We start from the raw sequence: 16,877 nt of genomic DNA on the forward strand, positions 1-16,877 counted from the left end.
GCCTGTGGTGGGGAAAACAGTCTGCAGAGAGTTAGGGGAACAAAACTGCAGAATATAGAAAGTTTTACAACTAATAATTTAATTTCTCTAGAAAGTTGAAAGACACACATTCCAGAGACACTAGTACACACAGAAAAATGGAAAATTAATGGTTATCTATGAAATGTGAACAGAACACAGGAAAGAATGGAAGAAGGAATGTAAGGATATACAGTTAATGGGAATGTAGTTTCCTCCAAGCTTCAGGATGCAATATGTTTCCAAATAATTTCTGTACTGTTCCAAGGGGAAATAGAGAGTTCCTCTTTCCACTGCATCCACATTCATTTCCATTCCTTCATGACCCGCAAATAGCACAACTTTTCCTCTAAAAGAGAATTCATTCAAAGCCTACTGATGATCAGTGCTGAGGAAGTTGCTATTCACAACCTCTAAGGAAGAGATTGAGCAGAACTGTTGGACACGAGTGAATTCTTCCTTCCTTGTAATGGCTATGTCAGAATATGTTGTCAAGAATTACATAAAACTGCTTTTTGTTTTGTCTGGACACAGATTTCTCAGAGGCTCTTTAGAAATTATGCTAAACTGCAGCCATGAATGTGAGATTTAAAACCAAATCCATTTCTCTCCTCATAGGAAAGAATGGAAAACTCCTCAAGTGCTGACACCAGGAGCAAAATAATAATTTCTTTTCTATTAGAAAAGAGAAATCTGAAGGAAAAGATATCACAGCAATTAAAATGTGTGTGTGTGTGTCTCTATAGATAGAGATATACATGAAAGTTATATCTAAAAATACATTAAAATAATGGCTGGGGTTTGGATGTTCGAATTCCATGAAGATAATTTACATCTAGAAGGTTTGATTCACCTATCCTAAACATCTAGAGTCAAAACAACAAACATTGGTTTTACTTTTGGCCTTCTCCATGACAGGCCATGAGGCTAAAGATTGGTGTTGGCACATTTCATTGACAGATAAAAAAAATCACCTTAGAAAAAATTATGTCCTAGACACAAGAAAATGTTGTAATAAAATATTCTGAGGGAGATTAAAATGGAAAAGTCTGGATTTAGAAACCAGGAAAGAGGAAGAAGTGAATGCAAGGGGTTTTTTGTGTGTAGTTTCCTAGGGATGCACAAAAAAGTCTGAATTGGAGTTATTCAAGAGCTAATGCTTCACATCAAAGAATGATAACTAAATAAATTTATAAGGTCAGCCTTGCACAGTTGCTGCCTGAAAAAGGTGAAATGGTGTAGGATATTCCCTTAAATAAAGGCCCTTATGGAGAATTAGTATAGGCAGTATAGGCAGATCCTTAAATAAAAGTGAAAAAGAGGGGAGAGGAATACAAGACAAAGTCTTGACAGGGGCAATGTAAAATCAGGTACAAGGCAAAACTCACCAGAACAGCAACAACAATTATCCCAAAAGGGCTGAAATCCAGCAAGCAAACAAGGTATCCTATTCTGAAGGAGATGGGAGGGAAAACCTGAAGAAATCAGTGTTCATATCGTGTTGTGGTAGCAACAGAAACATTCTGGTTTTATTCATTCTTTTAGACTCTTCAGGGATCTCTCTTTTTATCTCTCTTGGAGGATGCTCTCCCCAGGCTTTGCAACACATCTTTATGTTTTCTGATTCTTCTTTGTGAATTAACTGTTAGTCTACATTTTGTTTTCCAGCAACAATTCTTGTGTATCTGAAAAAATGCATTTCCCATCCGTAGTATCCAGGGCAGTCCCAAAACTATAAACCATGAATGGAACCAGGTTATAGGCAAAACAAGTTGGAAAAATCACATGTTTAGGTCTAGGTCCCAAGATTATAAAAATCAGGAGAGCTTAATTTATTGCCACTGAGGCAGTGGGATATTCTAACTCTGAGATACATCTCCCACGTTCTCTGGGTAAGTGTCTAAGCTTAGGCCAGTGCTTATTTTCATACTAGTAAATCAGATGTTACTTCATCCTTAATTCTAATTTACGTTGCTTCAGAATGGAAAGAAGGCATATGTAACAAAATCACTGAGAGCTTAAAAGAGAGTAGAGGGTGTTTCCTCTTGCCTACCCTTATAGCTGGCTGCACACCCTTTCTATCAGACATATTGGTGCTTCATGTTTATATCTTTTATAAATTTACATCATGAGTTTGAGCCATTGGCCAGATGCCTTAATATCAAATCTGAAAGGATGAACACAGTTCTATTGAGACATTTCAGCAAAATGTGTTAAATAATATCTTTCTAAATAAACACATACAAAACACTCCCTGCTGAAGCTATAAAACGTCCCAGTAAATGTCAACACTGGTGTTGGCCAGGTGTGCTCAGCAGCTGAAAACCAGGCCTCTGGAAACACCTTTATTGGAAATGCTCCCAAAGGAAGCACTTACCAGAGAAGTACTTTTTCTTAATAGGAAAAGAAAACCCTCTTCAGAAGGATTGCTGCATTCCTTTACTGATGAAATAGATTCTTCCTTTGGTGACACTCTAAAATTCAAGGCTGACTGATGAAGTTAATGCAATAAGCATGAATATAGGGAGGAAAGACGAGAGACAGGGAGGGTGGAGTGAGAACAGATAAAATTCAATTTCATGAATACCAATATATTGGTACATGCATACATATCTACCAAACAGAAATAGAAAATGGAATGAGTTTTGCATTTTGTTGAGACTGCTGGGGAAAAGCCTTAACTGCATTAAGCATCAAAATAAGAGAGAAATGAGGGGATTTTTAATGGTGTCAAGTCTGAGGGAGTTACAGGACACACGATGCCATCTCCCAGAAACTTAATATCTATTTTTGTGTCCAAGGGGCTAATCCAACCAGTATTTATAATTATAAAATCTAGATGGAATAAAACTGTGACTTGAGAGTGTTTTCCTGACTGTGAAACTGAAAGGACAGGACAGGGATAAATCATGAAGGAAGGCTTGGCCCAAGCAAGGAGCAAGGTGCTCCATTTAGATACCTCTCTGAACATTTTGGCCACAGCCATTCTGACTCAGATAATGCAGAATGGTAGGTGACAATAAACTAATGGCCTCTTTCTTATGACCACGTAATGAAGTTATCTCCTGCTAGGGCAGAAATCAGCACCGCAGTCAGTGTCATCCATCCATTTAAGATCCCTGATCTGTATTTTAGGCACAGCCAGAGAAAATGCAACTGTATTGGTTTCAACTAGTTTTTTCAACTGAAGCTCCCTTCCATATACACTAGAAAAACGTTTAGGTCCTTCAGCCTGTGGGGGGAGGGTGAAAGACACTCTTGACCTTTTATTTTCTCCCATGACTGCTACTGTCTCCGGGAAGCCAGAACATGACCAACACCTGGTTGCGAAGGATCACGTGGGAAACGGTATGCAAAGCTTTGTTGAAATGCCCAAGGATTTGACAGGAAGCCAAGTGGCCGGAGCTGTGCTGGTGCTGCGGTGCCACTCGTCAGAGTCAGGTGGAGGCCCAGCCGGCGGGGCAACGTCCCGTGCAGAGGTTCTGCAGCTCTGCACCTGTGTCCTCATGGTCACAGGCTTGTCCTGCCAAGGCTGGCCATGGGAGTGGCTGGGGCTGCCCACTTTGGCAAGAGACCCCCAGGGAGCTCCTGCCCGCTGGCTTTGGAATTGGGGTGCTGATGGCCAGAAGCAAGTGCTGCTGAGGGGAGGGGTGTGAAGGCGGGGGCTCGTTGGCTGCGTGACTCCGGTGTCTCTGGCGGCTGTGACATCACGGAGGACAGGTCACAATGGGAGCTGTCCCTAAGGACAACAGCGGGCAGCCCCAGGGCAGTTGGACTTGGGCGATCAGTGAGTGCAGATGCAGGGGGAAGGCTGGGATGGATGGGGGGTGGGGATGACGCCCGGGGGGGGGGTTGTAGCCCTGAGGGAATGCTGAGCCCCTCCCAGCAGGGCCCGTTGTGCCCCTGGGGCCTGGCACACAGCTGCTCAGGGCTCTCTGTGGTGGCCGGTGCCAAAGAGGCTTTGGGGATGGGCCGGCTGCCCCCGGCTCCATGGGCTGCCGTGGTGTGGCAGGGAGGGGGTCTCGGGAGGCTCTGCTGGGGTGTCTCTTGCCTTTTGCCGGGGCACAGCCCAGCCAGGGACTGACAAGGAGGCTCCGGGCTGGGGCAGGATGGACCCTGTGCTGTCTGCAGCCAGGCGCTGCCTTCCCTTCGAGCCTCGATGCCCGTGCTCCCTCCCACCCCAAGCCACTGAGGAAACTTGTCTCCCATCTCCTGCAGGCCATGGATTCAGCACTTGTGCTCCTCCTGGCTGTGCTGGCCGTCCTGCCCAAGCCGACCCACGATCGCCCGAGCGATGCAGTCACTCTGGAGCGGATGAAGAGACGGCAGATGTTTGTGGAGCAGAAGATGAGCGAGCTGTGGGAGGAAATGGAGTGGAGGAGGGCCCTGGAAAAAGTTCCACTCCTGTGGATCTTGCAGCACTGGCTCTTCTGGGTGGCTGCAGCGGCTGTGCTCTGCTGGCTGGCCTGGCGCCGTCAGCGGGACAGCTGGCGAGGAGAGGAGGAAGAAGAGCTCGGCGCAGCAGCCGGGGCCGTCAGGCCTTTCCCAGAGCTCAGCCGGTCACCGCTGCAGGAACTGCCCTACATGGGCCACACCCTGAAGAAGCTGGTGCGGGACCTGCTGGAGGTGTGCCAGGTGCTCTCCCAGAGCACCTTCATGCCAGAGCTGCACCCGGCCACCCGGAAGCAGGGCACCATCGAGTCCTGGAGTGACCTGGGGCACCAGATCATCTACCAGCTGGTCGTCTTCCTGAGGCCACCCCCCAGGCACTCTTTCCAGCTGCAGCCGCCCGCCGGCAAGAATGTGCCAGAGAGGTGCTCCAACATCCGGGTGGTGCTGGAGTGCTCGTGCTCCAGCACGACGGGGGAGACGTCGTGCTTTGTCCACCCCACGCACGACGCTCAGCCCTCGCGCCTGCTCCGCACCCTCTGCACAGACTCCCACTTGGAGGTGGAGAAAGTCTCCGGCTGGGTGCAGGACTTGGTGGAAGCAGCCTGGGAGCGTTTGCCCCAGTGGCATGACTGGAAGCTCCAGCTGCTGCCCTCCTCCCGCTCCTGCAGGCTCCTGCTGACCGGCCCCTGCGAGGTGCAGCTCTGCGCTGAGCTGCTCTTGGCGCTGCGGCAGGGCCGGCCAGGCAACTTCCTGGTGCTGGAATAGGCACCTGCAGCTCTCCCACCTGCTGCTTTAGCCTAGGGTAGAGTTGGAGTAGAATAGAGTAGGATAGAGTAGAGTAGGATAGATTAAGGGTGGGGTTAGATTTCCAAGGGTGGGTTTAGGCTGGGGGTAGTGTTAGGCTTAGGATGGCCTTAGGCTTGTAGGGGGTTAGATGTTAAGGTAGTGTTTTCCCAAGGGCGGGTTTAGGCTGGGGTAGAGTTAGGCTAAGATAGATAGTCAGGATAGGCTTCCATCTTCTTCGTCTACTCCACATGGGGTTGTATTTTGCTCCCTTTCTGCTTCCAACTTGAAAATAAAGAGAAAGGTTGAGCAGAGCTTGCCCAGTGTCAAGGCCTTTTCTGTTTCTCGTACTGCCGGGCTGGGGCTGGGGCTGCTGGGGAGTTGTCTCTCTTCTTTCTCTCTTTCTCTCCCTCGCCTCGTGAATTCGTCCCTTGCCTTCTCTCTTCCCTTGCACCCGAGCCCGTTTTCCAAAGCCCACTGCTGTGTGCTTATCCACTAGCTCAGGCACTAACAGACCACCGTCCATGCCAAGGACCTCATTCCCCAGCAGGTCCCTCCATGCAGGTTTGCCCCGTGCCGGCTGCAGAGTCCGGCACTTTCCCTTGTTGAACTTCCTCGGCTTGCTGATTGCTCAGCCCCCCAGTATTAGAGTCGAGGTCTGGCAGCAGGGCCTGCCTGCCTCTGAGGGAGACAAGAGCTCCTGCCGCTTTTGCATCACCTGCAAACTTGCTCAGTGTCCCTTGCAGTCCTGCCCCCAAGTCTTTGATGAAGATGTGGAAGAGCACAGGGCCTAAGAAGGAGCCCTGTGCAAGCCGACTAGTGCCAGGTGGCCAGTGTGAAGTTCCCCCAGTGCCCAGTGCCGTCTGCGCCGGAGGCGTGAGCCGAGCGCTCAGCCACGGCAAGCTGTGTTTCTCCAGCTGTGTGCTGGACACTTGGTCACGAAGGATCACGTGGGAAACGGTATGCAAAGCTTTATTGAAATGCCCAAAAATTTGACGGGAAACCAAGTGGCCAGAGCTGCGCTGGTGCTGCGCTGCCACTTGTCAGACTCAGGTGGCGGCCCAGCCGGCGGGGCAACGTCCCGTGCAGAGGTTCTGCAGCTCTGCACCTGTGTCCTCATGGTCACAGGCTTGTCCTGCCAAGGCTGGCCATGGGAGTGGCTGGGGCTGCCCACTTTGGCAAGAGACCCCCAGGGAGCTCCTGCCCGCTGGCTTTGGAATTGGGGTGCTGATGGTGAGAAGCAAGTGTTGCTGAGGGGAGGGGTGTGAAGGCTGGGGCTCGTTGGCTGCGTGACTCCGGTGTCTCTGGCGGCTGTGACATCACGGAGGCCAGGTCACAATGGGAGCTGTCCCTAAGGACAACAGCGGGCAGCCCCAGGGCAGTTGGACTTGGGCGATCAGTGAGTGCAGATGCAGGGGGAAGGCTGGGATGGATGGGGGGTGGGGATGACGCCCGGGGGGGGGGTTGTAGCCCTGAGGGAAAGCTGAGTCCCTCCCAGCAGGGCCCAGTTGCGCCCCTGGGGCCTGGTACACAGCTGCTCAGGGCTCTCTGTGGTGGCCGGTGCCAAAGAGGCTTTGGGGATGGGCCGGCTGCCCCCGGCTCCATGGGCTGCCGTGGTGTGGCAGGGAGGGGGTCTCGGGAGGCTCTGCTGGGGTGTCTCTTGCCTTTTGCCGGGGCACAGCCCAGCCAGGGACTGACAAGGAGGCTCCGGGCTGGGGCAGGATGGGCCCTGTGCTGTCTGCAGCCAGGCGCTGCCTTCCCTTCAAGCCTCGATGCCTGTGCTCCCTCCCACCCCAAGCCACTGAGGAAACTTGTCTCCCATCTCCTGCAGGCCATGGACTCAGCACTTGTGCTCCTCCTGGCTGTGCTGGCCGTCCTGCCCAAGCCGACCCACGATCGCCCGAGCGATGCAGTCGCTCTGGAGCGAATGAAGAGACGGCAGATGTTTCTCGAGGAGAAGATGAGCGAGCTGTGGGAGGAAATGGAGTGGAGGAGGGCCCTGGAAAAAGTTCCACTCCAGTGGATCTTGCAGCACTGGCTCTTCTGGGTGGCTGCAGCGGCTGTGCTCTGCTGGCTGGCCTGGCGCCGTCAGCGGGACAGCTGGCGAGGAGAGGAGGAAGAAGAGCTCGGCGCAGCAGCCGGGGCCGTCAGGCCTTTCCCAGAGCTCAGCCGGTCACCGCTGCAGGAACTGCCCTACATGGGCCGCACCCTGAAGAAGCTGGTGCGGGACCTGCTGGAGGTGTGCCAGGTGCTCTCCCAGAACACCTTCATGCCAGAGCTGCACCCGGCCACCCAGAAGCAGGGCACCATGGAGTCCTGGAGTGACCTGGGGCACCAGGTCATCTACCAGCTGGTCGTCTTCCTGAGGCCACCCCCCAGGCACTCTTTCCAGCTGCAGCCGCCCGCCGGCAAGAATGTGCCAGAGAGGTGCTCCAACATCCGGGTGGTGCTGGAGTGCTCGGGCTCCAGCACGACGGGGGAGACGTCGTGCTTTGTCCACCCCACGCACGACGCTCAGCCCTCGCGCCTGCTCCGCACCCTCTGCACGGACTCCCACTTGGAGGTGGAGAAAGTCGCCGGCTGGGTGCAGGACTTGGTGGAAGCAGCCTGGGAGCGTTTGCCCCAGTGGCATGACTGGAAGCTCCAGCTGCTGCCCTCCTCCCGCTCCTGCAGGCTCCTGCTGACCGGCCCCTGCGAGGTGCAGCTCTGCGCTGAGCTGCTCTTGGCGCTGCGGCAGGGCCGGCCAGGCAACTTCCTGGTGCTGGAATAGGCACCTGCAGCTCTCCCACCTGCTGCTTTAGTCTGGGCTAGAGTTAGAGTAGGATAGGGTAGGATAGAGTAGGATAGAGTAGGATAAGAGTAGAGTAGGATAGGGTAGGATAGAGTAGGATAGGGTAGGATAAGAGTAGAGTAGGATAGATTAAGAATGGGGTTCGATTTTCCAAGGGCGGGTTTAGGCTGGGGTAGAGTTAGGCTAAGATAGGTAGGATAGGCCTCCCTCTTCTGCATCTACTCCACATGGGGTTGTATTTTGCTCCCTTTCTGCTTCCAACTTGAAAATAAAGAGAAAGGTTGAGCAGAGCTTGCCCAGTGTCAAGGCCTTTTCTGTTTCTCGTACTGCCGGGCTGGGGCTGGGGCTGGCGCTGGGGCTGCCTGGGGAGTTGTCTCTCTTCTTTCTCTCTTTCTCTCCCTCGCCTCGTGAATTCGTCCCTTGCCTTCTCTCTTCCCTTGCACCCTTTTTCCCCCATCTGTGCCGGAGCCGTGAGCCGAGCGCTCAGCCACGGCAAGCTGTGTTTCTCCAGCTGTGTGCTGGACACTTGGTTGCGAAGCATCACGTGAGAAACAGTATCCAAAGCTTTATTGAAATGCCCAAAGATCTGACGGGAAGCCAAGTGGCCGGAGCTGTGCTGGTGCTGCGGTGCCACTCGTCAGAGTCAGGTGGAGGCCCAGCCGGCGGGGCAACGTCCCGTGCAGAGGTTCTGCAGCTCTGCACCTGTGTCCTCATGGTCACAGGCTTGTCCTGCCAAGGCTGACCGTGGGAGTGGCTGGGGCTGCCCACTTTGGCAAGAGACCCCCAGGGAGCTCCTGCCCGCTGGCTTTGGAATTGGGGTGCTGATGGCCAGAAGCAAGTGCTGCTGAGGGGAGGGGTGTGAAGGCTGGGGCTCGTTGGCTGCGTGACTCCGGTGTCTCTGGCGGCTGTGACATCACGGAGGACAGGTCACAATGGGAGCTGTCCCTAAGGACAACAGCGGGCAGCCCCAGGGCAGTTGGACTTGGGCGATCAGTGAGTGCAGATGCAGGGGGAAGGCTGGGATGGATGGGGGGTGGGGATGATGCCCGGGGGGGGGGTTGTAGCCCCGAGCGAAAGCTGAGCCCCTCCCAGCAGGGCCCAGTTGCGCCCCTGGGGCCTGGTACACAGCTGCTCAGGGCTCTCTGTGGTGGCCGGTGCCAAAGAGGCTTTGGGGATGGGCCGGCCGCCCCTGGCTCCATGGGATGCTGTGATGTGGCAGGGTTGGGGTCTCGGGAGGCTCTGCTGGGGTGTCTCTTGCCTTTTGCCGGGGCACAGCCCAGCCAGGGACTGACAAGGAGGCTCCGGGCTGGGGCAGGATGGGCCCTGTGCTGTCTGCAGCCAGGCGCTGCCTTCCCTTCAAGCCTCGATGTCTGTGCTCCCTCCCACCCCAAGCCACTGAGGAAACTTGTCTCCCATCTCCTGCAGGCCATGGACTCAGCACTTGTGCTCCTCCTGGCTGTGCTGGCCGTCCTGCCCAAGCTGACCCACGATCGCCCGAGCGATGCAGTCGCTCTGGAGCGGATGAAGAGACGGCAGATGTTTCTCGAGGAGAAGATGAGCGAGCTGTGGGAGGAAATGGAGTGGAGGAGGGCCCTGGAAAAAGTTCCACTCCTGTGGATCTTGCAGCACTGGCTCTTCTGGGTGGCTGCAGCGGCTGTGCTCTGCTGGCTGGCCTGGCGCCGTCAGCGGGACAACTGGCGAGGAGAGGAGGAAGAAGAGCTGGGCGCAGCAGCCGGGGCCGTCAGGCCTTTCCCAGAGCTCAGCCGGTCACCGCTGCAGGAACTGCCCTACATGGGCCGCACCCTGAAGAAGCTGGTGCGGGACCTGCTGGAGGTGTGCCAGGTGCTCTCCCAGAACACCTTCATGCCAGAGCTGCACCCGGCCACCCAGAAGCAGGGCACCATGGAGTCCTGGAGTGACCTGGGGCACCAGGTCATCTACCAGCTGGTCGTCTTCCTGAGGCCACCCCCCAGGCACTCTTTCCAGCTGCAGCCGCCCGCCGGCAAGAATGTGCCAGAGAGGTGCTCCAACATCCGGGTGGTGCTGGAGTGCTCGTGCTCCAGCACGACGGGGGAGACGTCGTGCTTTGTCCACCCCACGCACGACGCTCAGCCCTCGCGCCTGCTCCGCACCCTCTGCACAGACTCCCACTTGGAGGTGGAGAAAGTCGCCGGCTGGGTGCAGGACTTGGTGGAAGCAGCCTGGGAGCGTTTGCCCCAGTGGCATGACTGGAAGCTCCAGCTGCTGCCCTCCTCCCGCTCCTGCAGGCTCCTGCTGACCGGCCCCTGCGAGGTGCAGCTCTGCGCTGAGCTGCTCTTGGCGCTGCGGCAGGGCCGGCCAGGCAACTTCCTGGTGCTGGAATAGGCACCTGCAGCTCTCCCACCTGCTGCTTTAGTCTGGGCTAGAGTTAGAGTAGGATAGGGTAGGATAGAGTAGGATAGAGTAGGATAAGAGTAGAGTAGGATAGGGTAGGATAGAGTAGGATAGGGTAGGATAAGAGTAGAGTAGGATAGATTAAGAATGGGGTTCGATTTTCCAAGGGCGGGTTTAGGCTGGGGTAGAGTTAGGCTAAGATAGGTAGGATAGGCCTCCCTCTTCTGCATCTACTCCACATGGGGTTGTATTTTGCTCCCTTTCTGCTTCCAACTTGAAAATAAAGAGAAAGGTTGAGCAGAGCTTGCCCAGTGTCAAGGCCTTTTCTGTTTCTCGTACTGCCGGGCTGGGGCTGGGGCTGGCGCTGGGGCTGCCTGGGGAGTTGTCTCTCTTCTTTCTCTCTTTCTCTCCCTCGCCTCGTGAATTCGTCCCTTGCCTTCTCTCTTCCCTTGCACCCTTTTTCCCCCATCTGTGCCGGAGCCGTGAGCCGAGCGCTCAGCCACGGCAAGCTGTGTTTCTCCAGCTGTGTGCTGGACACTTGGTTGCGAAGCATCACGTGAGAAACAGTATCCAAAGCTTTATTGAAATGCCCAAAGATCTGACGGGAAGCCAAGTGGCCGGAGCTGTGCTGGTGCTGCGGTGCCACTCGTCAGAGTCAGGTGGAGGCCCAGCCGGCGGGGCAACGTCCCGTGCAGAGGTTCTGCAGCTCTGCACCTGTGTCCTCATGGTCACAGGCTTGTCCTGCCAAGGCTGACCGTGGGAGTGGCTGGGGCTGCCCACTTTGGCAAGAGACCCCCAGGGAGCTCCTGCCCGCTGGCTTTGGAATTGGGGTGCTGATGGCCAGAAGCAAGTGCTGCTGAGGGGAGGGGTGTGAAGGCTGGGGCTCGTTGGCTGCGTGACTCCGGTGTCTCTGGCGGCTGTGACATCACGGAGGCCAGGTCACAATGGGAGCTGTCCCTAAGGACAACAGCGGGCAGCCCCAGGGCAGTTGGACTTGGGCGATCAGTGAGTGCAGATGCAGGGGGAAGGCTGGGATGGATGGGGGGTGGGGATGACGCCCGGGGGGGGGGGGGTGTTGTAGCCCCGAGCGAAAGCTGAGCCCCTCCCAGCAGGGCCCAGTTGCGCCCCTGGGGCCTGGTACACAGCTGCTCAGGGCTCTCTGTGGTGGCCGGTGCCAAAGAGGCTTTGGGGATGGGCCGGCCGCCCCTGGCTCCATGGGATGCTGTGATGTGGCAGGGTTGGGGTCTCGGGAGGCTCTGCTGGGGTGTCTCTTGCCTTTTGCCGGGGCACAGCCCAGCCAGGGACTGACAAGGAGGCTCCGGGCTGGGGCAGGATGGGCCCTGTGCTGTCTGCAGCCAGGCGCTGCCTTCCCTTCAAGCCTCGATGTCTGTGCTCCCTCCCACCCCAAGCCACTGAGGAAACTTGTCTCCCATCTCCTGCAGGCCATGGACTCAGCACTTGTGCTCCTCCTGGCTGTGCTGGCCGTCCTGCCCAAGCTGACCCACGATCGCCCGAGCGATGCAGTCGCTCTGGAGCGGATGAAGAGACGGCAGATGTTTCTCGAGGAGAAGATGAGCGAGCTGTGGGAGGAAATGGAGTGGAGGAGGGCCCTGGAAAAAGTTCCACTCCTGTGGATCTTGCAGCACTGGCTCTTCTGGGTGGCTGCAGCGGCTGTGCTCTGCTGGCTGGCCTGGCGCCGTCAGCGGGACAACTGGCGAGGAGAGGAGGAAGAAGAGCTGGGCGCAGCAGCCGGGGCCGTCAGGCCTTTCCCAGAGCTCAGCCGGTCACCGCTGCAGGAACTGCCCTACATGGGCCGCACCCTGAAGAAGCTGGTGCGGGACCTGCTGGAGGTGTGCCAGGTGCTCTCCCAGAACACCTTCATGCCAGAGCTGCACCCGGCCACCCAGAAGCAGGGCACCATGGAGTCCTGGAGTGACCTGGGGCACCAGGTCATCTACCAGCTGGTCGTCTTCCTGAGGCCACCCCCCAGGCACTCTTTCCAGCTGCAGCCGCCCGCCGGCAAGAATGTGCCAGAGAGGTGCTCCAACATCCGGGTGGTGCTGGAGTGCTCGGGCTCCAGCACGACGGGGGAGACGTCGTGCTTTGTCCACCCCACGCACGACGCTCAGCCCTCGCGCCTGCTCCGCACCCTCTGCACGGACTCCCACTTGGAGGTGGAGAAAGTCGCCGGCTGGGTGCAGGACTTGGTGGAAGCAGCCTGGGAGCGTTTGCCCCAGTGGCATGACTGGAAGCTCCAGCTGCTGCCCTCCTCCCGCTCCTGCAGGCTCCTGCTGACCGGCCCCTGCGAGGTGCAGCTCTGCGCTGAGCTGCTCTTGGCGCTGCGGCAGGGCCGGCCAGGCAACTTCCTGGTGCTGGAATAGGCACCTGCAGCTCTCCCACCTGCTGCTTTAGTCTGGGCTAGAGTTAGAGTAGGATAGGGTAGGATAGAGTAGGATAGAGTAGGATAAGAGTAGAGTAGGATAGGGTAGGATAGAGTAGGATAGGGTAGGATAAGAGTAGAGTAGGATAGATTAAGAATGGGGTTCGATTTTCCAAGGGCGGGTTTAGGCTGGGGTAGAGTTAGGCTAAGATAGGTAGGATAGGCCTCCCTCTTCTGCATCTACTCCACATGGGGTTGTATTTTGCTCCCTTTCTGCTTCCAACTTGAAAATAAAGAGAAAGGTTGAGCAGAGATTGCCCAGTGTCAAGGCCTTTTCTGTTTCTCGTACTGCCGGGCTGGGGCTGGGGCTGGCGCTGGGGCTGCCTGGGGAGTTGTCTCTCTTCTTTCTCTCTTTCTCTCCCTCGCCTCGTGAATTCGTCCCTTGCCTTCTCTCTTCCCTTGCACCCTTTTTCCCCCATCTGTGCCGGAGCCGTGAGCCGAGCGCTCAGCCACGGCAAGCTGTGTTTCTCCAGCTGTGTGCTGGACACTTGGTTGCGAAGCATCACGTGAGAAACAGTATCCAAAGCTTTATTGAAATGCCCAAAGATCTGACGGGAAGCCAAGTGGCCGGAGCTGTGCTGGTGCTGCGGTGCCACTCGTCAGAGTCAGGTGGAGGCCCAGCCGGCGGGGCAACGTCCCGTGCAGAGGTTCTGCAGCTCTGCACCTGTGTCCTCATGGTCACAGGCTTGTCCTGCCAAGGCTGACCGTGGGAGTGGCTGGGGCTGCCCACTTTGGCAAGAGACCCCCAGGGAGCTCCTGCCCGCTGGCTTTGGAATTGGGGTGCTGATGGCCAGAAGCAAGTGCTGCTGAGGGGAGGGGTGTGAAGGCTGGGGCTCGTTGGCTGTGTGACTCGGGTGTCTCTGGCGGCTGTGACATCACGGAGGCCAGGTCACAATGGGAGCTGTCCCTAAGGACAACAGCGGGCAGCCCCAGGGCAGTTGGACTTGGGCGATCAGTGAGTGCAGATGCAGGGGGAAGGCTGGGATGGATGGGGGGTGGGGATGATGCCCGGGGGGGGGGGGTGTTGTAGCCCCGAGCGAAAGCTGAGCCCCTCCCAGCAGGGCCCAGTTGCGCCCCTGGGGCCTGGTACACAGCTGCTCAGGGCTCTCTGTGGTGGCCGGTGCCAAAGAGGCTTTGGGGATGGGCCGGCCGCCCCTGGCTCCATGGGATGCTGTGATGTGGCAGGGTTGGGGTCTCGGGAGGCTCTGCTGGGGTGTCTCTTGCCTTTTGCCGGGGCACAGCCCAGCCAGGGACTGACAAGGAGGCTCCGGGCTGGGGCAGGATGGGCCCTGTGCTGTCTGCAGCCAGGCGCTGCCTTCCCTTCAAGCCTCGATGTCTGTGCTCCCTCCCACCCCAAGCCACTGAGGAAACTTGTCTCCCATCTCCTGCAGGCCATGGACTCAGCACTTGTGCTCCTCCTGGCTGTGCTGGCCGTCCTGCCCAAGCTGACCCACGATCGCCCGAGCGATGCAGTCGCTCTGGAGCGGATGAAGAGACGGCAGATGTTTCTCGAGGAGAAGATGAGCGAGCTGTGGGAGGAAATGGAGTGGAGGAGGGCCCTGGAAAAAGTTCCACTCCTGTGGATCTTGCAGCACTGGCTCTTCTGGGTGGCTGCAGCGGCTGTGCTCTGCTGGCTGGCCTGGCGCCGTCAGCGGGACAACTGGCGAGGAGAGGAGGAAGAAGAGCTGGGCGCAGCAGCCGGGGCCGTCAGGCCTTTCCCAGAGCTCAGCCGGTCACCGCTGCAGGAACTGCCCTACATGGGCCGCACCCTGAAGAAGCTGGTGCGGGACCTGCTGGAGGTGTGCCAGGTGCTCTCCCAGAACACCTTCATGCCAGAGCTGCACCCGGCCACCCAGAAGCAGGGCACCATGGAGTCCTGGAGTGACCTGGGGCACCAGGTCATCTACCAGCTGGTCGTCTTCCTGAGGCCACCCCCCAGGCACTCTTTCCAGCTGCAGCCGCCCGCCGGCAAGAATGTGCCAGAGAGGTGCTCCAACATCCGGGTGGTGCTGGAGTGCTCGTGCTCCAGCACGACGGGGGAGACGTCGTGCTTTGTCCACCCCACGCACGACGCTCAGCCCTCGCGCCTGCTCCGCACCCTCTGCACAGACTCCCACTTGGAGGTGGAGAAAGTCTCCGGCTGGGTGCAGGACTTGGTGGAAGCAGCCTGGGAGCGTTTGCCCCAGTGGCATGACTGGAAGCTCCAGCTGCTGCCCTCCTCCCGCTCCTGCAGGCTCCTGCTGACCGGCCCCTGCGAGGTGCAGCTCTGCGCTGAGCTGCTCTTGGCGCTGCGGCAGGGCCGGCCAGGCAACTTCCTGGTGCTGGAATAGGCACCTGCAGCTCTCCCACCTGCTGCTTTAGTCTGGGCTAGAGTTAGAGTAGGATAGGGTAGGATAGAGTAGGATAGAGTAGGATAAGAGTAGAGTAGGATAGGGTAGGATAGAGTAGGATAGGGTAGGATAAGAGTAGAGTAGGATAGATTAAGAATGGGGTTCGATTTTCCAAGGGCGGGTTTAGGCTGGGGTAGAGTTAGGCTAAGATAGGTAGGATAGGCCTCCCTCTTCTGCATCTACTCCACATGGGGTTGTATTTTGCTCCCTTTCTGCTTCCAACTTGAAAATAAAGAGAAAGGTTGAGCAGAGATTGCCCAGTGTCAAGGCCTTTTTTGTTTCTCGTACTGCCGGGCTGGGGCTGGGGCTGGCGCTGGGGCTGCCTGGGGAGTTGTCTCTCTTCTTTCTCTCTTTCTCTCCCTCGCCTCGTGAATTCGTCCCTTGCCTTCTCTCTTCCCTTGCACCCTTTTTCCCCCATCTGTGCCGGAGCCGTGAGCCGAGCGCTCAGCCACGGCAAGCTGTGTTTCTCCAGCTGTGTGCTGGACACTTGGTTGCGAAGCATCACGTGAGAAACAGTATCCAAAGCTTTATTGAAATGCCCAAAGATCTGACGGGAAGCCAAGTGGCCGGAGCTGTGCTGGTGCTGCGGTGCCACTCGTCAGAGTCAGGTGGAGGCCCAGCCGGCGGGGCAACGTCCCGTGCAGAGGTTCTGCAGCTCTGCACCTGTGTCCTCATGGTCACAGGCTTGTCCTGCCAAGGCTGACCGTGGGAGTGGCTGGGGCTGCCCACTTTGGCAAGAGACCCCCAGGGAGCTCCTGCCCGCTGGCTTTGGAATTGGGGTGCTGATGGCCAGAAGCAAGTGTTGCTGAGGGGAGGGGTGTGAAGGCGGGGGCTCGTTGGCTGCGTGACTCCGGTGTCTCTGGCGGCTGTGACATCACGGAGGCCAGGTCACAATGGGAGCTGTCCCTAAGGACAACAGCGGGCAGCCCCAGGGCAGTTGGACTTGGGCGATCAGTGAGTGCAGATGCAGGGGGAAGGCTGGGATGGATGGGGGGTGGGGATGATGCGCGGGGGGGAGGGAGGTTGTAGCCCCGAGCGAAAGCTGAGCCCCTCCCAGCAGGGCCCAGTTGCGCCCCTGGGGCCTGGTACACAGCTGCTCAGGGCTCTCTGTGGTGGCCGGTGCCAAAGAGGCTTTGGGGATGGGCCGGCCGCCCCTGGCTCCATGGGATGCTGTGATGTGGCAGGGTTGGGGTCTCGGGAGGCTCTGCTGGGGTGTCTCTTGCCTTTTGCCGGGGCACAGCCCAGCCAGGGACTGACAAGGAGGCTCCGGGCTGGGGCAGGATGGGCCCTGTGCTGTCTGCAGCCAGGCGCTGCCTTCCCTTCAAGCCTCGATGCCTGTGCTCCCTCCCACCCCAAGCCACTGAGGAAACTTGTCTCCCATCTCCTGCAGGCCATGGACTCAGCACTTGTGCTCCTCCTGGCTGTGCTGGCCGTCCTGCCCAAGCCGACCCACGATCGCCCGAGCGATGCAGTCGCTGCGGAGCGGATGAAGAGACGGCAGATGTTTCTCGAGGAGAAGATGAGCGAGCTGTGGGAGGAAATGGAGTGGAGGAGGGCCCTGGAAAAAGTTCCACTCCTGTGGATCTTGCAGCACTGGCTCTTCTGGGTGGCTGCAGCGGCTGTGCTCTGTTGGCTGGCCTGGCGCCGTCAGCGGGACAGCTGGCGAGGAGAGGAGGAAGAAGAGCTCGGC

The 16,877-nt window shown here is 57.3% G+C and overlaps 4 protein-coding genes and 2 long non-coding RNA genes across 6 annotated transcripts; all 6 read left to right on the forward strand.

Moving 5' to 3' along the window:
* Window positions 1-3,410: 3,410 nt before the first annotated feature.
* On the forward strand, window positions 3,411-5,120 carry LOC135413778 (uncharacterized). The gene is made up of 3 exons (XM_064653920.1): window positions 3,411-3,805; window positions 4,237-4,989; window positions 5,079-5,120. Exons 2-3 carry the CDS (start codon window positions 4,240-4,242, stop codon window positions 5,118-5,120), a joined length of 792 nt encoding a protein of 263 aa, XP_064509990.1. The 5' UTR covers window positions 3,411-3,805; window positions 4,237-4,239.
* Window positions 5,121-5,281: 161 nt separating this feature from the next.
* Window positions 5,282-8,274, forward strand: LOC135413610 (uncharacterized). The gene is made up of 2 exons (XR_010430307.1): window positions 5,282-5,379; window positions 8,151-8,274. It is a non-coding gene; the product is annotated as an uncharacterized LOC135413610 (long non-coding RNA).
* Window positions 6,845-8,274, forward strand: LOC135413608 (inositol 1,4,5-trisphosphate receptor-interacting protein-like 1). The gene is made up of 2 exons (XM_064653537.1): window positions 6,845-8,041; window positions 8,098-8,274. The coding sequence occupies exon 1, from the start codon at window positions 7,028-7,030 to the stop codon at window positions 7,961-7,963; it is 936 nt and encodes a 311-aa protein (XP_064509607.1). The 5' UTR covers window positions 6,845-7,027; the 3' UTR covers window positions 7,964-8,041; window positions 8,098-8,274.
* Window positions 8,275-9,393: 1,119 nt separating this feature from the next.
* LOC135413609 (inositol 1,4,5-trisphosphate receptor-interacting protein-like 1) lies at window positions 9,394-10,659 on the forward strand. The gene is made up of 2 exons (XM_064653538.1): window positions 9,394-10,426; window positions 10,483-10,659. The coding sequence occupies exon 1, from the start codon at window positions 9,413-9,415 to the stop codon at window positions 10,346-10,348; it is 936 nt and encodes a 311-aa protein (XP_064509608.1). The 5' UTR covers window positions 9,394-9,412; the 3' UTR covers window positions 10,349-10,426; window positions 10,483-10,659.
* A 1,143-nt stretch (window positions 10,660-11,802) lies between these two features.
* Window positions 11,803-13,051, forward strand: LOC135413611 (inositol 1,4,5-trisphosphate receptor-interacting protein-like 1). The gene is made up of 2 exons (XM_064653539.1): window positions 11,803-12,816; window positions 12,873-13,051. The coding sequence occupies exon 1, from the start codon at window positions 11,803-11,805 to the stop codon at window positions 12,736-12,738; it is 936 nt and encodes a 311-aa protein (XP_064509609.1). The 3' UTR covers window positions 12,739-12,816; window positions 12,873-13,051.
* Window positions 13,052-14,953: 1,902 nt separating this feature from the next.
* On the forward strand, window positions 14,954-15,440 carry LOC135413894 (uncharacterized). The gene is made up of 2 exons (XR_010430467.1): window positions 14,954-15,205; window positions 15,262-15,440. It is a non-coding gene; the product is annotated as an uncharacterized LOC135413894 (long non-coding RNA).
* Window positions 15,441-16,877: the final 1,437 nt, after the last annotated feature.

The sequence above is a fragment of the Pseudopipra pipra genome, chromosome 4 (assembly GCF_036250125.1).
Source record: "Pseudopipra pipra isolate bDixPip1 chromosome 4, bDixPip1.hap1, whole genome shotgun sequence".
Classification (NCBI taxonomy): Eukaryota; Metazoa; Chordata; class Aves; order Passeriformes; family Pipridae; genus Pseudopipra; species Pseudopipra pipra.

Excerpts from the sequence above, each read along its gene's own strand:
- LOC135413609 (XM_064653538.1), top strand. The coding sequence starts at position 9,413 with ATGGACTCAGCACTTGTGCTCCTCCTGGCTGTGCTGGCCGTCCTGCCC.
- LOC135413778 (XM_064653920.1), top strand. The coding sequence starts at position 4,240 with ATGGATTCAGCACTTGTGCTCCTCCTGGCTGTGCTGGCCGTCCTGCCC. Across the intron at positions 4,990-5,078 it reads TGGAGAAAGTCTCCGGCTGG|GCTCCTGCTGACCGGCCCCT; the intron begins GTGCAGGACTTG and ends CCGCTCCTGCAG.
- LOC135413611 (XM_064653539.1), top strand. The coding sequence starts at position 11,803 with ATGGACTCAGCACTTGTGCTCCTCCTGGCTGTGCTGGCCGTCCTGCCC.
- LOC135413608 (XM_064653537.1), top strand. The coding sequence starts at position 7,028 with ATGGACTCAGCACTTGTGCTCCTCCTGGCTGTGCTGGCCGTCCTGCCC.